The sequence below is a fragment of the Panulirus ornatus genome, chromosome 68 (genome assembly GCF_036320965.1).
Source record: "Panulirus ornatus isolate Po-2019 chromosome 68, ASM3632096v1, whole genome shotgun sequence".
Classification (NCBI taxonomy): Eukaryota; Metazoa; Arthropoda; class Malacostraca; order Decapoda; family Palinuridae; genus Panulirus; species Panulirus ornatus.
Genome location: NC_092291.1, coordinates 18,996,471 through 19,020,326, shown reverse-complemented (window position 1 = coordinate 19,020,326; position 23,856 = coordinate 18,996,471). Strand labels below are relative to the sequence as shown.

At 44.9% G+C, this 23,856-nt stretch overlaps 1 protein-coding gene across 4 annotated transcripts in view; it reads right to left on the bottom strand.

Moving 5' to 3' along the window:
• Positions 1-23,856, bottom strand: part of LOC139747459 (putative neural-cadherin 2) — a 296,803-nt gene that overhangs the window by 39,568 nt on the left and 233,379 nt on the right. For all 4 annotated transcript variants that reach the window (XM_071659816.1, XM_071659819.1, XM_071659817.1 and 1 more), the window contains exons 3-6: positions 15,026-15,145; positions 14,196-14,311; positions 9,173-9,337; positions 3,181-3,318 (exon numbers count right to left, since the gene is read on the bottom strand). In XM_071659816.1, the coding sequence (XP_071515917.1) occupies positions 3,181-3,318; positions 9,173-9,337; positions 14,196-14,311; positions 15,026-15,145 (539 nt within the window). The remainder of the gene's footprint in view (positions 1-3,180; positions 3,319-9,172; positions 9,338-14,195; positions 14,312-15,025; positions 15,146-23,856) is intronic.

The following is a 23,856-nucleotide window of genomic DNA, read 5'->3' as shown; positions in this document are numbered from 1 at the left end:
AAAAAAGTGCTTTGTTAATAGAGAGGCTGAATACAGGAGGAGTAATTAATTGGTGGCTTTGTTTGTGCTTGGGGGAAGGGGAGCCGAGAGAGAGAGAGAGAGAGAGAGAGAGAGAGAGAGAGAGAGAGAGAGAGAGAGAGAGAGAGAGAGAGAGAGAGAGAGAGAGAGAGAGAGAGAGAGAGTGTGTGTGTGTGTAGAGCAAAACTAGATAAAAGTCATGATCACTTCCCAATGCGTTTGATGTCCACCGCTGAGTTCTGATCAGCTCGTCGGGCCGCACCTCTCTGTCACGAAATGACATTTGCGAAATCCCCGAGCGGTGTAAATGGTTGACAACACCTCCAATAACCAACCACATGCGTTGCCTTTTAAAAGACTACGTTTTCATTATTATTGTTTCCCTCTCTTTCGTATCATGTTCTTTTTTTTTTGGGGGGGGTGGTTGGGTGGTAGGGAGTTGAGGGGGGGGAAGGCAGGACTCAAAACACGAGTGTAATATCCATTTTATACACCAATGTTTCACAGGGGGGTGTTTGATCAGACTTGAACCGTAAAACCAAACCTGTGATGCTAACTGCTGACGAGACCAGTTAAACAGATCCGCTCAAAGCTTCCGTCAAGTCAAGAAATAGATACAATTGTGGTTTCGAAAGGCAGAGGTTTTGTCACGTACGTACAGGCAGGACGGACTGGTCAACGTGGAATAATGTTACGACGACTCACTAACTTATACTTTGACTGACTTGGACGACTCACTAACTTATACTTTGACTGACTTGGACGACTCACTAACTTATACTCTGATTGACTTGGACGACTCACTAACTTATACTTTGACTGACCTGGACAACTCACTAACTTATACTTTGACTGACCTGGACAACTCACTAACTTATACTCTGATTGACTTGGACAACTCACTAACTTATACTTTGACTGACTTGGACAACTCACTAACTTATACTCTGATTGACTTGGACGACTCACTAACTTATACTTTGACTGACCTGGACAACTCACTAACTTATACTTTGACTGACCTGGACAACTCACTAACTTATACTCTGATTGACTTGGACGACTCACTGACTTATACTTTGACTGACCTGGACAACTCACTAACTTATACTTTGACTGACCTGGACAACTCACTAACTTATACTCTGATTGACTTGGACGACTCACTAACTTATACTTTGACTGACCTGGACAACTCACTAACTTATACTCTGATTGACTTGGACGACTCACTAACTTATACTTTGACTGACTTGGACGACTCACTAACTTATACTTTGACGAACTTCCTCCCTTCGTCCAGTGTCCCTTCCGCTAAGAACTTTTTTCTTTCTTTCTTTTTCGCTTGTGAGTTCTGGACGGCGATGCGTGGACGGGTCCAAAAGAAAAAAAAGAAGATACAGGTCTCATGACTAACGCTGTAGGAAGGGCTCAGAATCTTGACAATTTCTCGTCATCATTACCGCGCGTCGCCCATGCTGAAAATGGAGTTCTGTGAGGTGAGGGGCGCGACGCCGCTTCCCGAGCACTTCATAAGGTGTCCGTGAAGAAAGGCGGAGGAGCGGAGGGGGCGAGACCTGTCACTAAAATATAGGAGTAACTTTTCTCCTTTCTTCAGAGATCTCTGGAAAGCAAGCACGTCAGCGTCGGAGAAACTCGCCGTCAGGAGGAGATGACGCGCTGACACAGGTCTCCCTCCTCCATCGTCCTCTGTGACTCTCCTGACGGTGTGGACTGTGACACCGATACACCGATATATTTTCCGAATAGAATATTCCTTTTCGACATTTCTTTTTTTTTCTTCCTCCACGGCAAAGTTCTGGAAAATATGTGATACATCCACGTACCCGACACCATACCGAGTACATATCATTTCGGCGAGGTTCTGTTTTGCAAGACGTGATAATAGAAGCGCTTGTAGCCAGACGGTAGATATCTTTCATAACCTGTTTACTGTGGACACTACAGAGCTACAGAGCGAAGTACGAGCCACTTTAGATGGAGATCCTGCACCCAGAGCGAAGTCCTCATTCGTATATAAGGGTGTTTCCGGCCGTCTTGCTCTGCACTGAGTGTCACTCCGCACACTACATGTTAAGAAGTAATCCAGAGATACAGTCAAGGTAATGTAGAGGAAGAGGGCAAAGAGTGTGATTGAACAAAGATAAATCAATATCGTCTACTTTTAATCAAAGTTTTGGAAAGTTGATCAAACTTAAGCCCCCCCCCTCCCTCAAAATACTAATATATCTCTAACAAAAAGCGGTAGGGCAAAATATTCGTCTTTGAGTCGAGCAGAGCTGGAGGTAAGAAGTGGGTCACTGTTCCAGCTATAAACTGGATGATGATGTAGAGGGGCGGAGGAGGAGGAGGACGAGGAGGAGGAGGACGGGAAATATTACCTCATATGTCCGGGCAAATATTACGAGTGAAAATGGACGTGACTGTTGTTAAGGTTCAGCCGCTGGTGGAAGAGAGTAGAAATAAGACAAGGTCATAAACTCAAGTTTACAAAATATATTTTTTTGGGGAGAGAGAGAGAGAGAGAGAGAGAGAGAGAGAGAGAGAGAGAGAGAGAGAGAGAGAGAGAGAGAGAGAGAGAGAGAGAGAGAGAGAGAGAGAGAGAGAGAGAAACCCGAAATGTGAGATTTCTGCTTAGCGTCTTTGTTAAGGATATTCCGCAAATATTGATAAAGATGAAAGAAGGTACGAAGAAAGGCGCTGCAAATGGGAGCTGAGTGTGGAAAAAGAGAAAGGGAGGAGTTCTTTCCCAGGAACGCTTTGCTGCCTGTGTTATTTTAGGTTGTATCTCTAGTACGGAAATACTATACCTTCCACTCATGCTGTAGCTACGGGAAGAGAATTCAAGGTAGCTACAGCGTTTTGGGTAGGGAAGGCAAGGTCCATGCACTCAGTATAAGCTCCTGTAAACCTCAAACACTTCTCTCTATTCCATGAACCATTATGGCCTTTTAGTCTACATTCTAAAAGGTACACTAAACGACTGTGGTTCATGCAGGGTATGCCAAGGATAGGAGAGTAAACAGGGTTTACAGGGTACACTAAAATTCAGTAGTTCCATGCACAGTATACTAATACTAGGTCATGCAAGGCATACTGAACGACCAGTTCATGCACAGGTGCCAGAGCGGAGTGGCTCACCCTCAGGAGTAGGACGGTGCCGGTGGCAGGGTCGACGGAGAAGCAGGGGCGGGTGCCGTTGGTGAAGATGCCGTCCCCTGCCAGACTGTAGGTGAGGCGACCGTGATGACCCGCGTCCCCGTCCACAGCCCGGACTTGCTGCACCAGCAGGAGGGAAGGACGTTACTGTGATGGCTCTCTCTCTCTCTCTCTCTCTCTCTCTCTCTCTCTCTCTCTCTCTCTCTCTCTCTCTCTCTCTCTCACTCACTCATGTCAGCTATCCCTCAACATCTATTCCGTCGTCCTCCATCTGGCGAGGCGAGAGACCTCTCCACCACACGCACCCAGCCCACGTCAACCTCTCGCGAAAAATAATTTCAAGATATTCATTAAAGAAACGTCGGCAGATCACCATGCTTCCCTCCCTTCCCCTCCCCCCTTTATCTCCAAGACCACAGAGGTATATATATATATATATATATATATATATATATATATATATATATATATATATATATATATATTCAATAAAGTCGGACGATGGTTTCGTCTTTGTGTGTCTGCGGAAGAGAGTGAGGTCGGAGCGATGTCTTAGAAAGACACACACACGCACACAAATTGAACCATTCCTGGGGCTTCGAGGGAAATATATTGTGAGTCGGAGTTCCTATTTAGACACAAATGGGGCATGAATATGAAGCTACTCGCGAGTATACGAGTATGATGAAGACTCGCTGAGGGTTTGTTACGTTCGTTGAGTTACAACAGGAGTTAGTGAGGGACACACAGATAACATTATTCGTCTTCCCTCGAGACTATATTCAGATTTGGGTATAATTGTGCAATTAACCCGTTTGTAATTACCCAGCAGTACTGCGGGGGAGGAGGAGGTAGGGTGGGATGATGGGGTGAGGTGTTCTACACTCGTGGGGCCATACCTCTCGAACATTCTCTCTGATTTACATTTTTTTTCTAACCCATCCGTACAGTCTGCTATCCACATTCACTATCTCAATGATAAGTTTTCTCCATTCTTCCAGTAGTACTTTTGTACAATTGTAGTTCTTCGAAACGTCCTTTCTCCATAGGTTTCTTGCTTGATTTCATGTTATGGTCTCTGGATGTTCTATCTCTGCATCTTAAGGGACTCTAGATGTTCTATCTGCATCTTGGTGGCCTATCTCTGCATCTTGATGGCCTCTGGATGTTCTATCTCTGCATCTTGATGGCCTCTGGGTCTTCTATCTCTGCATCTTTAGGGACTCTAGATGTTCTATCTGCATCTTGGTGGCCTCTAGATGTTCTATCTCTGCATCTTTATGGCCTCTGGATGTTCTATCTCTGCATCTTGATGGCCTCTGGATCTTCTATCTCTGCATCTTTAGGGACTCTAGATGTTCTATCTCTGCATCTTTGTGGCCTCTAGATGCTCTATCTCTGCATCTTTATGGCCTTTGGATGTTCTATCTCTACATCTTTCGAAGAACTGTTCACTGTCGACGTCGCTGAGGAGAATCAAAAGATCTTAAAGGTTGTGATCAGGTCAACCCTTCACTCTTCCATCTTCCAATGTGGACAAACTCAAGAGCTTTAGCCTTGCCCCGTAAACCCACCTCTCTTAAATGCCATCTTTGGTGACCTCTTATAGACCTTCTCTATTAGCTCTCTGTGCTTCTTAAAGCCCAGCACCCAATATCCCGGTCGTAGCCGAACGTACGATGTAAAACAGCTCGCTAAATATTTCCTCATCTTTATACTTGGAAACACTTCTTATATTCGCCATCAAAACGTTTGTCTCCTTCAGTATCCTCCTAAGATAGGATTGGCGACAGGGTAGGGACGATGCGTGTACTTGTGTGTGTGTGTGTGTGTGTGTGTGTGTGTGTGTGCGTGCGCATAAAGACGTAACGCACTGAGGCGATGCATAAAGAAGAGAGCACACTCTCGCATAATTACACACACACACACACACACACACACGCACACATACAAAACACACACACACACACACACGCACACACACACACACACACACAAGTCGCACACATAGAAAACACACACATGTGCCCTCATTTCTATTTATAGTGCATGGTATACAAGCAGCCAGCCCGGGGCCAGGGCTGAATAAGTAATATGGCTTACCCACGACACTGCAGCCTTGACGGCTCTCCAACTTATTAGGATACTTCGTGGAGGAAGGGTGGGGGTAGAGCTGGCTTGTTTACGCCCCAAGCAAGCAGCAGAAGCTCAGAGAGAGAGAGAGAGAGAGAGAGAGAGAGAGAGAGAGAGAGAGAGAGAGAGAGAGAGAGAGAGAGAGAGAGAGAGTACACGGGGAAAGATAGAGGGCCATTGCCCAAATCTCTTATCTTATTCCTGAATTTGAATATATATATATATATATATATATATATATATATATATATATATATATATATATATATATATATATATATATATAATCATTTTTCCTTTACTAAGCTGTCTCTCTCCCTATCCACCATCCTTTCATGCAACAACAACCGGCAGGAAAAGGAACAGAGAGAAAAAAATCAAAACAAGAACACATACATTGGTGAAGAAAGCCTACGTGTACTTCAGCAGGATAGAACGTAAGGGAAATTCAAATGTAAAATCTCATTGCACCGTCCCACACTCTGCTGCACTAGTTTTAGGGCCTGGAATGTTAAAAAGAAAGAAAAAAAATGAATCATTGTGCACATATCTATTTTTCCCTGTGTTCATTCAGTAGATAAATAAAGTTTGTTTATTTTCTGAAGGTATTAATAGTCTTTGCATTGTTTGAAGGTAATTCATGCCAGTGTTTAACGTATCAATTTGCTGGTGAAACTTTCTCTTACATCAGAACTACATCTTTAAAGTTTCATACCCTTTGTTTTAGTATTTGTAGTCTCTTGTATTTCAAATAGATCTCGGTGTTGTCGAATCTATTCATAATGTTGAAAACTTGTGTTAGCTCACGCCGAAGTCTGTGCTTCTGAAGGGAAAAAGAGATCTAATATTCGAAGGTGTTTCACATACGCCAGGATGTTTTCAGAAATGAAAGCGGTTTTGTCACCCAATTTTGTATTCAAAGCAGTTTTTCCTCATCTGTCTTGTGATCTGGGGATACCAGAACTAGACTACATATTCGTGTAGTCTTACTAGGGTCATTAAAATGGGTTAGAATTGTTCATGGTGTCTTATAGTCGATGTTCTCATCAACGAAACCTAGCACCTGCTGATTTTCGTCTTTATGTGCTGCTCGTCAATGTTTAACATAAGCCAGACTGTCACCAACAACAGCTGTAAGATCCTCCTTTTCATTTTACTTTAGTTGTTGAATTCCAAAATATCTGATGATCGTGTTTCGTATTCAAATCTCCCTTGTGTATAACTTTCCTTTTGTTTACTTTGAACTGTACCTGCCATTTGTTAAGATTTCTTTGAATGATTTCACGTTCCTGCCCATTCACAACTCTACGTCTTAGTTTTATATCATCCACAAATTTGGTTATCTTAGACCATTGATTTACATGATGAAAAAAAAAAGAATAGGGCCAAGGACCGACCCCTGTGGTACACCACTTGTCACGTTCAACCAGAGTGGGGCTTCGCCATTTGAACCTCCGCGTTGCTAGTTGGTAAGCTACTCACCAGTCCATAAATTTTGTTCATCCTCCTTTTCATGTGATCTTGATTCACACTGTCGTCTCTTGTGTAATACTTTATCGAATGCTTTTTGAAAGTCAAGGTACAAGACACCAAGGGGGTGCTACTGAATCTCAATTGACATACGGTACGTAATACTGAAAAATTCATAATTCTTGTGACGTCTTTACTCTCAGTGCAAAAGATTTTTTCTAAATTTATATTCCACATGTACTGGCAAAAAATAAAAAAAGAATGTTAATACGAAAGTCTTATCCAGTTAGTATGGCTAACGTCATCTCTTTTTTTTTTTTCATTTTCTCAAAGTCTGCTTGCCTGGGATCTAGAGAGAGAGAGAGAGAGAGAGAGAGAGAGAGAGAGAGAGAGAGAGAGAGAGAGAGAGAGAGAGAGAGAGAGAGAGAGAGAGAGAGAGAGAGAGAGAGAGAGAGAGAGAGAGCAGGCCACACCTCACACACATTTACGAGGGAATACAATACACTGGGAGGTCCTTTCAGAGCAGGAGACATGAGGGGGGGCGACCACCAGCGAGAGGTCCTTTTACCTAGAGAGCGATGCGTTTCCCTCGCCCACCACCCTCCTCCCTCCTGCCTTTCACTCTAGGTCTCGTTGTCATAAAACAACAGAAAATGTTTGAGGGTTCGAGTTCTTTGCGACAACTTGGACAGACGTCCTTTTCAAGCACACCCATTCGCTTGCGGGATCAAAATAGCCAAAAGTTGGTGGATTTCCAGCTAAAAATAGTATATATATATATATATATATATATATATATATATATATATATATATATATATACACAATTTTTCGATATGATATTACCTATCATTAGAGGACAGAGCTAAAGGACAATATGCCTGCTGTGTGGTGAGCTCGTCACAGTCCTTCGGCCATCAACTGATACAATGGACACCAATATCGGTGTATCTTATTTCTGTTTGGATGTAAATCATACTAGAAAGCCACGCGAACAGACTGCTTCCAGCTGTGAAATACATTGATCAATACTTCCCCTTGTCAATACTGTAGATGCTTTTCAGAGCAAGAGGACTCTTAACTGTGCACCACAATTATTAGATTTACTGTGTCAAACTTTTGTGTGAATGTCTAACTTATAGTCACTATTCCAGACGTACTTATCAAGGGACGCATAGCAATATAGATAAAGAAGTATACAGAGGTAGTGGCAATGGGTTCTCTTCTCGTCCCAACATATGCAGACTTTACTGTGATAAGGTAAACAATTTAACTCTGGACAACCACTATTTTGAAGAGAATGAAATGTCTAAGAATTCAACAGTCCATTTAAAGGTTGTGAACTTACAAAAAAGTGATCTATATTGGATCTGCACCTCACTCAACAAATACATCTCGCCTATGAGCCACATGAAGAATCTGCATACACTCTTCTCTCACCAGACAAATGATGGTAGAAGACATAAGGACATTTATACAAATACACAGATAAACCACAAGTACTGGAGACCATTTAGGAGAACAACCCGGTCATTAATATTCAGAACACAGGAATACAGAGAACTTTTAAGACCATGCACTCCACATTATACCCACGCCTGGTGCTGCGAGAACCTTCCAGAACAAACCCAGAGAAACGCCCTCTCTCTCTCTCTCACCCACTCACACTCTTAACATAGATCCACCTTCACCGGGAACCACTCACCTTTTTCTCTTCCTATTTGCACACCCACACACGACTTTCTCTCGAGGGCAATACTTCGCTGCTTCTAAGCGTTCGTCCTCCCACACTCTACATATATCTGTAGCAGCTTCTATAAAGCAAGTCTATCATCCTTATCATATGCTTTCTCCTAAGTCCATAATTGCCATTATACAAATCGTTATCTTCAAGTATTTCTTATACAAATCATTGAAAGTAAAAACACTTGGTCCACGCATCTTGACCACTTCTGAAGCCACGCTGTTCCACCCAAATCTGATGCTTTGTACATGTCTTCACCAGCATTCCAGTCACCATCCTCCCAAACAACTTTTGTCTCCCATGCCTTTATACGATGGCATCATACAAGCATACTAACTTGTCCCCTGGCACAATACATATATATATATATATATCTATCTATATATATATATATATATATATATATATATATATATATATATATATATATATATATATATACATATATTCCTATGAGTCCACGGGGAAATGAAACACGAAAAGATCCCAAGTGCACTTTCGTGCAATAACCACATCATCAGGGAGACACAAGAGAGAAATATAACAGTCAGTTGATATACAACGAAGAGACGTAGCTAGGACGCCATTTGGTAAACAAGTGACAGGTGGCTGGAGCTGTCCACTGACCTTGAGTATGACCTTCGGCAGGTGACGGTCGTCCTCCTCTGTGATCTGGGTCTCGTGTAGTGACCTCAGGAAGGACGGCGCGTGGTCGTTCTGGTCAACGACCTTCACCACGACCCTGGCCTCGCTCCTCGCCTCCCCCGCTTGAGCCTCCACCACCAGGTCATACTGGGAGAAGTACGTGGCTATACAGCAGTGATAGGCTTTTGGGGAGGAAGGACTAGACAATCAGTGTTGCTCATGGGAGGAAAAAAATCACAGTTAGGAGTATGGGAAGACAAGGAAGTCACTATTTGATGTGGGATGAGGTTACGATAGTGACTCGGTTGTCTGACAATACAAAATACAATAGTTAGGCATTCGAAAGATCTATAATCACGTATAAGGATGAAAATTAATCACTGTATTGTACCTAGGCCTCGGAGAAGGCAAAATAGTCACTGTCAGGTCCTGGCAAAGCTAAATGAACTAGTTCCAGGTACTGGGGGGGGGATAGAATGAAAAAATATCAGGCGTTGGAGATGCTAAAAGAATCACCCGCCAGCAGGAGCTGAAAAAAGCTAAAAGAAAGAAAAAAAAAATCATCGTCACGAACGGAACAGCTAAAAGAATCACTCAGTTGTCGGAGGTGTTACGATAACACCGTCACTCGTAAAGACGTCGGTGCTTAACAGCGTCGTCGAAATCGAGGACGTAAGGATTTTAGGAGAGTGTCTAGTGTCCCGGAAGGTCGGAAGAGGCCGCCTAATACAGTCTGGCGTCGTTCGCGCCCTTTCTTCCCTGCGGCTTAATACCTCGCTTCGGGAGACGGCTCAGAGGGGAAGGAGGAGGAGGAGGATCCTCCAGTAAATCTATATGCTTTATGAGGGGACCATGACACAGCCAAGCTGATGCTGCAGCTTCGCCTCCCTCGAGCCGAGAGAGCGAGTAAGATTACCCAAGGAAAATATATGCAATAAAGAGTTCCTCAGGGGTCTGTACTTGTACCTATGGCATTTCTCTGCTCCCTGCTTCTATCTCCTTTAGATAAGGAAGGAGCGGTTCTTAAGTCTGAAAGCGCTTGTTTACGATTTCGGTTCATCCAGAGTTCCCTCACAATGAGAGATAAGTTATCAGCACCTTGCAGCGGCTTTTTGACGGATGATATGTCTCAGAATGAGTCCGACCAGAAATCTTCCTTAAATTCAGATAGCAGATGCGTTGTGTTCAATGGGAATCTAGTTTATTATTTCCCGTCCCCCTGGTGGCCGATTATAAGCGACGCGTCATGAAGCTTCCTCCCTCCCTAGTCAAGCCATTGGATGCGAGTCACCCTCCCCAGTCAAGCCATTGGATGCGAGTCACCCTCCCTAATCAAGCCATTGGCTGAGAGTCACCCTCCCTAGTCAAGCCATTGGATGCGAGTCACCCTCCCTAGTCAAGCCATTGGATGCGAGTCACCCTCCCTAGTCAAGCCATTGGATGCGAGTCACCCTCCCTAGTCAAGCCATTGGATGCGAGTCACCCTCCCCAGTCAAGCCATTGGATGCGAGTCACCCTCCCTAATCAAGCCATTGGCTGAGAGTCACCCTCCCTAGTCAAGCCATTGGATGCGAGTCACCCTCCCTAGTCAAGCCATTGGATGCGAGTCACCCTCCCTAGTCAAGCCATTGGATGCGAGTCACCCTCCCTGGTCAAGCCATTGGATGCGAGTCACCCTCCCTAGTCAAGCCATTGGATGCGAGTCACCCTCCCTGGTCAAGCCATTGGATGCGAGTCACCCTCCCTAGTCAAGCCATTGGATGCGAGTCACCCTCCCTAGTCAAGCCATTGGATGCGAGTCACCCTCCCTAGTCAAGCCATTGGATGCGAGTCACCCTCCCTAGTCGAGCCATTGGATGCGAGTCATCCTCCCTAGTCAAGCCATTGGATGCGAGTCACCCTCCCTAGTCAAGCCATTGGATGCGAGTCACCCTCCCTAGTCAAGCCATTGGATGCGAGTCACCCTCCCTAGTCAACCACTGGATTCGAGTCACCCTCCCTAGTCAAGCCATTGGCTGCGAGTCACCCTCCCTAGTCAAGCCATTGGATGCGAGTCACCCTCCCTAGTCAAGCCATTGGATGCGAGTCACCCTCCCTAGTCAAGCCATTGGATGCGAGTCACCCTCCCTAGTCAAGCCATTGGATGCGAGTCACCCTCCCTGGTCAAGCCATTGGATGCGAGTCACCCTCCCTAGTCAAGCCATTGGATGCGAGTCATCATCGGCTTCTTTCAGGTCGTCTGCCGTAGCACACGCACCACCACGACTCCTCTCCTCCCCTCCCACACAATCACGCAACTCATTGATTAAAAAAAAAAAATAAAAACGAGGAAGCGTTGGATATTTTTATGATTTATATCTACTCGGGCAACGCTGCTGCTCCTCCGGCGCAGGTGTGAGGGGCTGGGAGCAGGTCGGTGGGAGGGAGGGAATGGAGAGCGTTGTAGCTTGTGGGGAGGGCCCATGAGACACGCACACACTCAGAGAGATGAGCCAAAAAGGCAGCTGACTTCCTCAACTTCAACAAAAGTTTTAAATGTTTTTTCTTCTTTTTTTTTTTCTCTCTAAAGTCTGAACTGTTCCTGTTCAGGAGGTGAATATATCAGGCGAGGGATGATGAAGCCACGAAGAAGAGAGGAAAAAAAAGGATAATCCAATTTGATAAACGTACGCAAAATGATCTCCACAATATTACTAACCTCTGACAGAGGAGCGAACCCATCTTTTCTTTTCTTCAGGGGGGACGAAAATTAAATCAAATTCTTCCAGCATATTTAAGGAGCATATTAGCTGCTTCCCCGCTGCCTCTTACAAAAGTCACATTCCTCTTCCAATGTCGCCCTTGTGTGGTCTTGCAGTAAAGGCCCTTCTAGCCCAAACCCTCTATGTTTTAACAAGTCAGATACCTCATTTGCTTCCACTTTCGCTCTTGTGGGTCCGTGCTATAAATACTGCTCTGGCCTGAACGCTTCACATATCCCCCCCGGCTACTTAAAGAGAATGCACTGATTGTATCGTCCGATTACAAGATATTAAACTTGGTGTTTACAAAGGTACTGCATGATCAGTTTGCAAATGAATATATATATATATATATATATATATATATATATATATATATATATATATATATATATATATATATATATATATATATATATATTCCTATGAGTCCACGGGGAAAATGAAACACGATAAGTTCCCAAGTGCACTTTCGTGTAATAATCACATCATCAGGGGAGACACAAGAGAGAAATATAAGTCAGTTGATATACATCGAAGAGACGAAGCTAGGACACCATTTGGTCCTCTCTCTCTCTCTCTCTCTCTCTCTCTCTATATATATATATATATATATATATATATATATATATATATATATATATATATATATATATATATATATATATATAGACAACAACGTGGTGTTTATCCAGCGGCACAAGTGCGAATTCATTAAAACACGAACACATGTACGAATTCTGTACAAAACACGTACGTTTTAAACATTATCATCTGCCGAGCCAAACTTATCTTTCACCTTTGCTCCTAGGCGGGAAAAAATGAGGAGCTCAAAAAAAAAAAAAAAGGGTCACACGTCACCCAGGAGAGACCGCCTGGTTAGCGGAATTCTCTACCTTTTTTTTGAGAGAAGTTAAAACACGAGTACTTTGAGGCGAAGATAAATACCTACATGATCTATATGCTTGTCTCGTCGAGAGATAAAACAAAGGAAGAAAAAAATGAAATTGCGGGATAATCTTTTATCTTTGCGTTGTAGGACGCCACCAGAAGGGAGCCAAGTGTGGTTGTTTTGAATATATATATATATATATATATATATATATATATATATATATATATATATATATATATATATATATATATATATTCATCAGCACTAACATCATACCACAACTCATTATGGTACTTCAGATAGACGCATGAGGCGGGAAGATAATATAAACACGTTCAAACACACTGACGGATGGGTCCCTCGACGTACAACCCAGCAGTGTAGAAAAAAGTATAAGGGATTCGATCTGAATAATCCTGAGAAAAAACAAGATCTCAACACCTTTCTTCTTTTTTTTCTTGTCCCCTTTCGACTCATCAGCCTCTGCCCAGTGAAACCATCTCAGGCTGTGGACATCTCGCCATCGAAAACCTAATTTGTGGAAGTAAAATGAGACTTTGATATAGTTCTTTTGTTTCCATGAGGCACCTAAGCATCTCACAGTAACAAGGTAAGCCCTGAAAAAGTTCGCGTGATTCTCTGGGAGAGAGAGAGAAAAAAACCCTCGGGTGTCGACACTCATCTAAAGTTCACAGTATAAGTACCGAGGAAGACCCCCACCAAGTGCGAGGCTGTCTCGAAAATGGAAGAAATAGTTTACATTTCTAAATCAACTTTGAATGTTGTACAGCTGTGTTGTATAAACACTCAAAATAAAGGAATAAAAAAATATGCTACCTTCATCGCTCGAAGAAAATCACACGTACTTGATTATTATGACGTGCGTATTATCAAGGACCATTTCTTATCACTCAACATGGCAGCAAGATCTTCCCGCTCACGTCAAGGACGACTTGGAGTTGCTCTGAGAGGCTTTGGTTAAAGCAGAGCTCTGTTGTCTGGGCAACTGTTGTAATTGGTTGTTATTGTACCAAGAGTTTCGTCCTGCTGAGCGAAACCTGTGAGGCTTCGACTCTCTGTGCAAACACAGTGAACCTTCGAACTTCTGTAGTGTAATCTTAAGCCTCATTTTGTCAGCCATATTTTTTCCTTTTTCTTTTTTGAGTTTCATATAGCATGATTTTTTTTGTCTGTTATGATCTGTAATTTGTGGTTTTGTCAACGTGAAAGTAAACCTTAGTCCTGTGGAGTGTTTTTGGTTCATGTCGTTGGAAGAAAAGGTCATCCAAAGAGGGTTTGCCCAACTAAGTTGTTTATGGTCTTCACGCAATTCTGTCAGGCTCCAAAGTTGATAAGATGCGCGACCCACCTGCTGTGTCTCCTCGTAGTCCAGCGGTCGGAGGAGAGAGAGACGACCATCGTTGGAGTCAAGGAAGAAGAGGCCCTCAGCGTTGCCGTCGATGATCCTATACTGCACCGGCTCACCTGCGGGAGGAGGAGGAGGAGGGAGTGGGGAAGCATCATGCCACAGTTGATCACCTCCCTGGGAAGATGGAGTTGGATGCTGATGAGGTTGTCTGGCGTGAGGGAGAGAGTTCATGAAGCACAGGAACGAGAAAGATCAGAGTGAAGGAGCTTCACAGAGACACCTGGACGGTGGCATTGTGAAGTAAACAAGAAATCTGGAAATAAAAAGACTGAGAATTTGGTGAGACGTAGACGAGATACGTGTGAGTCTCGATGAGAGACCCTGGAGTGTTATCTCTCCTATGGTCCGCCGTCGGGAACATTTGACACAGGGTATCAAAGACACGAACCTCCCATATGGCTGGACGTATCACAGGAAGTACCAGGAGTGGCGAAAGGGACAGTGACAGAAACAGCGCCAGGGAGCAGGTCTAAAGACAAGACCAATCTACATCCTGGATCAACAATCTCTGGGTTTGCAGCGCAGTGCCAGGGGAAATGGAGGAAGCAAAAAGGGCCACTGGTAATGCCAGGAACTACAACAGGAGTAGGACGTGCCTGGTGCCTGTAACTTGTGATAAGGACCAGGAACAGTTTGAGAAGCGGAACCTGCCTGGAACCTGGACTCAACCACGTTACGTACCAAGGAACACTGTCATAAATAGGACTTATTTGCAGCATGGACCCCTAACAGTGTTGAGCACCAGGAACACTACTATAAGGAGGACCTACCTGGAACCTGGACTCGGGCGGACAGATGCAGGAGCAGGTCGCTGCTGGTGTTTTCTGGCACCTCCACAACATACTCGGGCTGCTGGAACTCCACCGGGTCACTCCCCACCAACTTGGTCACTGGAGGATGAGACGGAGAGAAAGAAATAAGAGTCTGCGCTTACGGAGCCCTGCAGAGATGGTCAGGGGTTCAAAAGGTGACAATAAGAGATAAGGTGACTAACGATGCACAGCAATAAGTAATAAGAAAAGGTTTGTTGCTTGTATGTTACATGAGGAAATTCCTCTGTTCTTTTGATCCGTCTACATACATTAGTGGTCTCCTACCTAGGATCCATGACGTTTCGAGGAGGCCATAATGTTTGCTTGGAGCAAACGCTATGGGCCAAAGCATCATTTTGGCATGATACATCCGTATCAAAACAAAAGAAATATAACTTTGATAGAAAGAACAAGAGTTGCCATAAGGACAAAGGAACGGAATACCTTACACTAAGGTTCAGAACCACTGATTCTGATACTCACTCAAGTTTTGATTCTCTTTTTTGTTCCTCGAAAAGTGTCGACAGTTGAACTTAATTTACTGAGGACGACAGTAGGTCAAAGATTATGCCTTCATGCCCAAGAATCGTACCGACGTGTTCAAGGGTGGTGGCATCGTGCTTAGGGATCGTACCGTCGTGCTCAAGGGCCGTACCGTCGTGCTCAAGGGCCGTACCGTCGTGCTCAAGGGTCGTACCGTCGTGCTCAAGGGCCGTGCCATCGTGCTCAAGGGTCGTACCTTCGTGCTCAAGGGCCGTGCCATCGTGCTCAAGGGTCGTGCCGTCGTGCTCGAGGGTCGTACCGTCGTGCTCAAGAGATCAAAACTGATTCATTTTTTCCAGGTTCATACTGCACCAATGCTCTTTACTGCATAGTATACTTCTTCGTAATTAGCATACTTCATGCTATATTTTCATGCACTTAAGTTAAGTGAATATATAATGAAATAACCTCTTAATGAAGTTTCGTATATGTAATATATTTATGGAGTAAATATATATATATATATATATATATATATATATATATATATATATATATATATATATATATATATATATATATATATATATATATATATATATATATATATATTCCCTGCGTGTCGTAGAAGGCGACTAAAAGGGAAAGGAGCTGGGGGCTAGAAATCCTCCCCTCTTGTTTTTGTTTTTTTTCCCCCAAAGACGGAACAAAGAAGGGGGCCAGATGAGGATATTCCCTCAAAGCCCCAGTCCTCTGTTCTTAACGCTACCTCGCTAACGCGGGAAATGGCGAATAGTATGAAAGAAAGAATATATATATATATATATATATATATATATATATATATATATATATATATATATATATATATATATATATATATATATATATATATGGGAGAAAAGATACTACTCAAGTAATTCCTGCGTTCCGTTTGAGAATATGAACAAGGAGGGGTGTAGGCGTTGGCTGGGATCCCTCCCTTCTTGTATTATCACTTTTCAAATAAACAGGAGGAGAGGGAAGCCGAACGAGGCTTTGTCTTCAAAGGCTCAGGTTAGGATGTCTGAATGTGCTCGTCTGTAACCAGGATGAGAGAGAGAGAGAGAGAGAGAGAGAGAGAGAGAGAGAGAGAGAGAGAGAGAGAGAGAGAGAGAGAGAGAGAGAGAGAGAGAGTATGGTTAATGTGAGAAACGTGGATATGCTCGCTCTCTCTCTCTCTCTCTCTCTCTCTCTCTCTCTCTCTCTCTCTCTCTCTCTCTCTCTCTCTCTCTGTGAGTGGAAGAAAAAAGTTCGAAGGGGAAAGGGGTCGAGTGCCTGGGGGACGTTTCAGGGGAGTAGTGCTGGGGGGGAGGTTTTACTGAGGGGGACAGAGCGACACCAGCGAGAGCAGATGTGGTCGGACAGCATCGATGAACTTCAGGCAAAATACGGAAATGTTTTGGATGGGAGTGAATAGCGTGGGGACAAAAGAACAGATGGAGTGGGGGGTAAGGAAGAGGAGGAGGAGGGAGGGCAAAGTGAGGAGAGCGGGTGGAGGAGGAGGGAGCGGTTAAAGGCAAAGGTGTGAGGAAGAGACGGAGTGAGTGAGTATTTTGAGGGACGGTTGAAAGTGTTGGATGGTAAGGTCGGCGGTTGTGCTGTGTGTGTAGAGGACGAGGTGGCATAAGCGAGAGCAATCGCTTCAAGTTGGTATGTCTTGGGTCAGAGGCTTAGCTTCAAGTTGGTATGTCTTGCGTCAGAGGCTTAGCTTCAAGTTGGTATGTCTTGCGTCAGAGGCATCGCTTCAACTTGGTATGTCTTGCGTCAGAGGCATCGCTTCAACTTGGTATGTCTTGCGTCAGAGGCACACATCTTCAGCGCACACGGGGAATATTCACCAGGCTCATGAGTCTTATTTATGTCGAGGCCTCTTAGTAGTCCTCTGGTGTACGAAGGTGGTAGGAAGGATATAAAAACCACGAACCTTGGAGGAAACAGATGGCTCCTCCGACCATCTATTGCCACGTTCAATGCAGGCCACGTGTGGACCTTTAATTTCACGAGGGGGGAAAAAATTGCTATATTAGCTCCACCTTACTGATGGCCCGGGGCTGCTGCCCACGCGTCGACGTCCCTCCTCCACCCAACCATATAATTTTCCTGAATTGTTTTGATGGTGGAATTATCTACCGCGATCGACCTGTTTCATCCCTTAAGGACGACGGCGCGAGGCTTGAGCACCAGGGTAAGAACCTTAGAGACAGTGACCATGCCAGCCTCGGCTATGATGGTCTGGGCGTTCCACCTGACCATCACGGGTCAGATTAGGGGATTAGGGTCATCACACGCTAGAGCTGAGCCTGCGTGTTTAAGGGTCGTGCCGTTGCGCTCAAGGGTCGTGCCGTCGTGCTCAAGCGTCATACAGCCCTGCTCAAGCATCATACAGCCCTGCTCAAGCATCATACAGCCCTGCTCAAGCGTCATACAGCTCTGCTCAAGCGTCATACAGCTCTGCTCAAGCGTCATACAGCCCTGCTGAAGCATCATACAGCCCTGCTGAAGCATCATACAGCCCTGCTGAAGCATCATACAGCCCTGCTGAAGCATCATACAACTCTGCTCAAGCATCATAGATCCCTGCTCAAGCGTCATAGGTCCCTCCTCAAGCATCATACAGCCCTGCTCAAGCGTCATACAGCCCTGCTCAAGCATCATACAGCCCTGCTCAAGCGTCATACAGCCCCGCTCAAGCGTCATACAGCCCTGCTGAAGCATCATACAACTCTGCTCAAGCATCATAGGTCCCTGCTCAAGCGTCATAGGTCCCTCCTCAAGCATCATACAGCCCTGCTCAAGCATCATAGGTCCCTCCTCAAGCGTCATACAGCCCTGCTCAAGAGGGTAACAGGACATTAGACAATCCCGCCCTCCCTCCTCTCTTCTCCCTCCCCAGACACATCACTGAGGCGCAATTGCTCATGCAGTTTTCCAGTTCTTATTCGTGAAGTCATTTCCAGAACATTTATTGCGGCTGTAAAACTCATCTGACAAATCCTCTCCATCATAGTCCAATTATCTTCTTTAAAGTTCCTCGCCTGGGTTTCTTTCAGTGTCTCATTCAGCAACAAGTCAGGCAAATCTGCCTTTTAAATTGGAATTAACGCTGGGGAGAGCTCACGCCAGGTCCTGCTCGAGGTCCTCTCCTTCGTCTGAGTTAGGCAAACAAATGAAAGAAATAATGTGTTAATTAGATCTCCAGACGTAATCATTCATCTCATCACAGCTTTGGAATCTTTTATAGTTTCTGATCGTCTATAAACGTCACTCATTACTTCGTCTCTAGCTGCTCCTATTCTAATCTTTTCTTTATTTACCTCCCCTAGCTATTTCCACCTCCCAGACAGACATCTGGAAGGCAAATTGTTACGTGAATGGAAAAGTATGTTTCATATTATTTTCTTACGTTGTTATGGCAAGTCATGTGTCTCATCACCTCATACAACAGTGATACTGCCCCTCACTCTATGTGGACACTCACTCTTCTCTCTCTCTCATTCGTCTGGTGCCAATACAGAAAAATCCCACAGGCAGGATTTTATCTCGTCGCAACTTACATGAGCACAAACCTGTTTCCTCTTATTGACGTTTTCAGCGTCCCTATAATGCTGGTAGGTCAGTACGGGCTCATGTAAGGTCGGGGGCGAGCCCTCTCGAACCTTGGGCGCGGCATTCGGTCCACAGGCAGGCAATGATGTTCATTCTCCTCTCGAGACTTAGTCGATGAATGGGCACTTGGCTTACGCTGGGATACGTTTGTATGTGTGCTCATACGTAGGAGTAAAGGCCTGCTACATAATCATACAAGTTTAAGAGACGGGGAAACGTAATTGCAAAGATCTCTCCTTGTAATACACACACACACACACACACACACACACACACACACACACACACACACACACACACACACACCTTTTTTTCTCACAATTCTCAATGAAAGAAATACAGCAAGAATCTGTAGTCGTGTTGTAACGGCGTTCATAAATCGTGGCAGCCTCACGCCTGGTTCGCTATCTGTAATGTTCTTACACCTATCTATTACCTCCTCCCTGGGTGCCCTTAAATTGGTCCCTTTCTGAGCTAATGTCAGCACTGGTGATGTATTGTGAGGGTGCTTGGACGAACACGCGAGAGAGAGAGATTGAGAGATTGAGAGAGAGAGAGAGAGAGAGAGAGAGAGAGAGAGAGAGAGAGAGAGAGAGAGAGAGAGAGAGAGAGAGAGAGAGAGAGAAGTAAGAGGATGGAGCGCGTAAAGAGGACACCTCAGCAATGATCCTATCAAGCCAGTGGACGGCTGGAGGAATGCATCTCGACAGGACAAACACACCTGAAATCTGTCAGTTTCTGAAGGTCGACGAATATATCTCGATACTTGAGGACCTCCAGCCTTCACCAGCACTGGCAATGGACGTCAAGATCCATCGTATGGAGAAGCATACGCTGGAGAATAAACCGCGCCAGGCCTGTAGGTCCATACAAGGCAGACTCCCTAATCACAATGGATCCACCTAGTAATCACAGACATCCTTCATCATGTAGAGAACTCCCGTGTTATTTTGTTCCTAGTACAAGAGCAGGCCTGGCTGTGTGCTGCTGTTGCATGTAGTAGTTACACCTTTAAAACTGAGCACAGTTTTATGCCTCTCTCTCTCTCTCTCTCTCTCTCTCTCTCTCTCTCTCTCTCTCTCTCTCTCTCTCTCTCTCTCTCTCTCTCATATCCATCGTCATTCCTTCCTCAGTCACCATATCTTTTTTTTTTTTTCTCCTCCGTCGACATCACATTCGCCATCATGGGGAGGCTGTACTGCCATCACCCCCAGCTGTGCAAGACACTCTCCACCATCACCACCCTCCTCCTTTCCATCTTCCTCCATCACTGGAAGTTAATCCACCGACCCAATCTCTCCCCCAACACCCGAGTCTCACTCCACCTGAGACGTCACCAAACCCTGCATTCCTGTGTGCCTGCCCAGAGGAGCAGCTCTTGCCTTATCGTGCCCTGGACGATACGGCCGCCCCACACACACACACACACACACACACACACACACACACACACACACACACACACACACACCGTCCGCATCTCTCTGGATCCTGGGGGGGAAATTTCTTATCGTTCTTCTCTGGGGCTTTTATCTCGTTCTTCACGCGTGGGTGAGGGACGGCTTCCTCGGTGTGCGATGTCCAGCGGCCCCTCAGGTCGTCTGGGGAAGGCTGTGGGGGAGTCGTCTTGCTGGGTCGTGGCGCGCTGCGGTCGTCTCGTGAATATATACATAGAGGGGTGTGCAGGAGGAGGAGGAGGAGGAGGAGGAGGAGGAGGAGGAGGAGAGACACCTGGGAGACGGAGAGAGACAGACGCGGGAGAGAGAAAATGTAAGTGTGGCGAGGACGAAAAGCGGAGGGTGATGGTGGGCGTTAGGGGGGAAAGAAGAGAGGTGACGTAAAGGAAAGACAATATAGACTTGGTAAGACGACTGGAGTGGTGGTGCAGCTCAGGGGTCAAAGGTCAGGTCTAGCAGGATCACTTGGCAGCTCAGGGGTCAAAGGTCAGGTCTAGCAGGATCACTTGGACGGCAGTGGTCAGGTCGTTGGGTTTGAGTGTGTGCACCAGACGCACGGGCGCTGCCCACGCGAAGGTTAATCCGGTCGAATGAGCGTCGCGCGCCGCCGGAGGCGGTGCTCGACAAAGGAGCCAACAATAGCGGCGTTAACACCTGCAGCAGCATGACCAACAACAACAACAACAACGGTCGTTAACAGCCAGGCAAGCAGGAATAACAGCACTGGAGCGCAACACATGCGGGAGACAAACACTCCTGAATGAGGATTATAATCGTGATAACATCTAAATCTGTCTGGTTTCCAGTATGATGGCCTAGCATACAATACTTACGTAATTAGTGACATTGTATAATAATAATACTACTACAAGGCTTCCCGCAACTATGAGCTTACGCAATGAGTTCGTTTCAGTATTACGGATGTGAAATGACGCGCATGACGCATCCTTTATAACATGTAAGGGTAAGGATTAACACTGCCACTGTATGAAATGAGGAAAAACAAACATATGTTTAGAATATCTTTTAAACTTACTTTTTTTTCACACTTGCCATTCGCTTAAAGAGTTATAAAAGGCTTCATCATTTCAGGGATGCATGACAATATTAATAAGCATAAGGTCTCTTCCCTAACACGGGTGGCTGAGGGTTGAAGCTATGAGAAACGTGTCACTATCCCTTAAAACACTATGGTACGACCCATGGCTATAATGACGAGATCTTGGACATATATATATATATATATATATATATATATATATATATATATATATATATATATATATATATATATATATATATATATATATATATATATATATATTCCTTGGGGATAGGGGAGAAAGAATACTTCTCACGTATTCCCTGCGTGTCGTAGAAGGCGACTAAAAGGGGAGGGAGCGGGGGGCTGGAAATCCTCCACTCTCGTTCTTTAATTTTCCAAAAGAGGAACAAAGAAGGGGGCCAAGTGAGGATATTCCCTCAAAGACTCAGTCCTCTATTCTTGACGCTACCTCGCTAGATAGATAGATAGACAGATAGATTCTTATGCGTTTTCGCTATTTACCACAGACCTCGTCAGCTCGCGGTTAAACCGCGAGCGAAAAAGTCACCTTTGGGAGTACAGTCTCGTCAAAGAACTTCTAACTCCGAAGGAGCCTACATTTCCTTGCTACTGGAAGTAGCACAACCTTGGGCATCAGGAACCTTCAGAAAGTTCTTGGGTAAAACCGCGACTCTTTCATGAAATATACACGAGAAATGATACAGACCTACATACACAAATAAGGAAAGAGGAGGACAGAGGCCGAAAAGAAGAGGGCACAAGGAAGCCGCAGCACACACTTGCCAGCGAACATGCTTATAAACGAGCAACATATACTTACACGACAATGCGATCATGGTTAATGCAGACTTCGTCCAAAGACTTACGAAGGTGTACGAGAGCAACAAATGTCCAAGAGTCTCGGCCTCACGAGTGTACAATCCCCTCTCTGTACAGTACAAATAAGCATTTACTGAGAGGTAATTGCCCTTCTGGTAATTAATGAGGGTTGCAGCAGATCAAATAGAGTGAAACTATACCACCGAATGGCGTCTGCTACGAATTATTTAATGAAAACACAAGTAACAAGGCTATGCAATTAATGAATTAATCAAGAAACCAATTAGCGTTCGCATCATGCCATGGGATTTATAACTGAGGGGAAAACGAAGTATTCATGAGGGTTTTTTTTTTTCTTTACGTGAGAAGGATCACTTAGAGATGTTGCTGTTGTACACAGTGGAATTACTTAACAACTGTTGATGGGTAGTTCGGGAGAGTGTCCGGTTGTTAATTAAACTCTCAAGAACAGTTGGTGCGAGTGACCCTTGAGCACTAAGATACGACCTTTGAGCACGACGGTACGACCTTACAACACGAAGGTATGATGATCCTTGAGCACGACGGTGCGAACCCTTGAGCACTACGATACGACCCTTGAGCACGACGGTACGTACGACCCTTCTTGAGCATGACGATACGACCCTCGGGTAACGATGGCCAGGCCTTTTGCCAACACCCTTTAAGGGCCAAGTCACGTCATTACACTTTAGGGATTAAATACGGGCGACATAACAGCAAGGGAGACCAGTGCACAACGTCACCTAAAAACCCGCGCTGGACGCCTTGGCTCAGGTGTTACCATATCAGAGGTGGTGCCTTCAGCCTCCTTCACTCTCACCATGTGTTACCACACCAGAGGTGGTTGCCCTTCGGACCCACCTCGCTCTCATCATGTCCAAGGGCACCGGCCCACTTCAATGCGACCAAATCATCAGGGTATGGTCCGAGACTAATAACAAATCGATACAGTCAGGTAATACACCCTCCTCGTTCTGTTATTACCCGTGCCAGCTGCCGACGCTAACAGCGAGTTTGATCTAAAATTCAGGACAATGGGCTTACCTTAATGGCTTGGGACGGTCAAATGTTGCCTCATAATGTGCATTATAGCAATGGTTGTACCATGAATAAGATTCAGTATCTTTATATATCTTTAAAGCTACGACCGACCTCGATGCACGACAGTACGACCCTTGAGCAGGATGGTACGACCTTTGTATACTGATGATGGCGGCTCGCCCTCTGACCTGACCCTTGGGTATGATGGCGTGACCTCCTGAGGCGTCAGAGCAAATGTCAGGTCATCATAACCA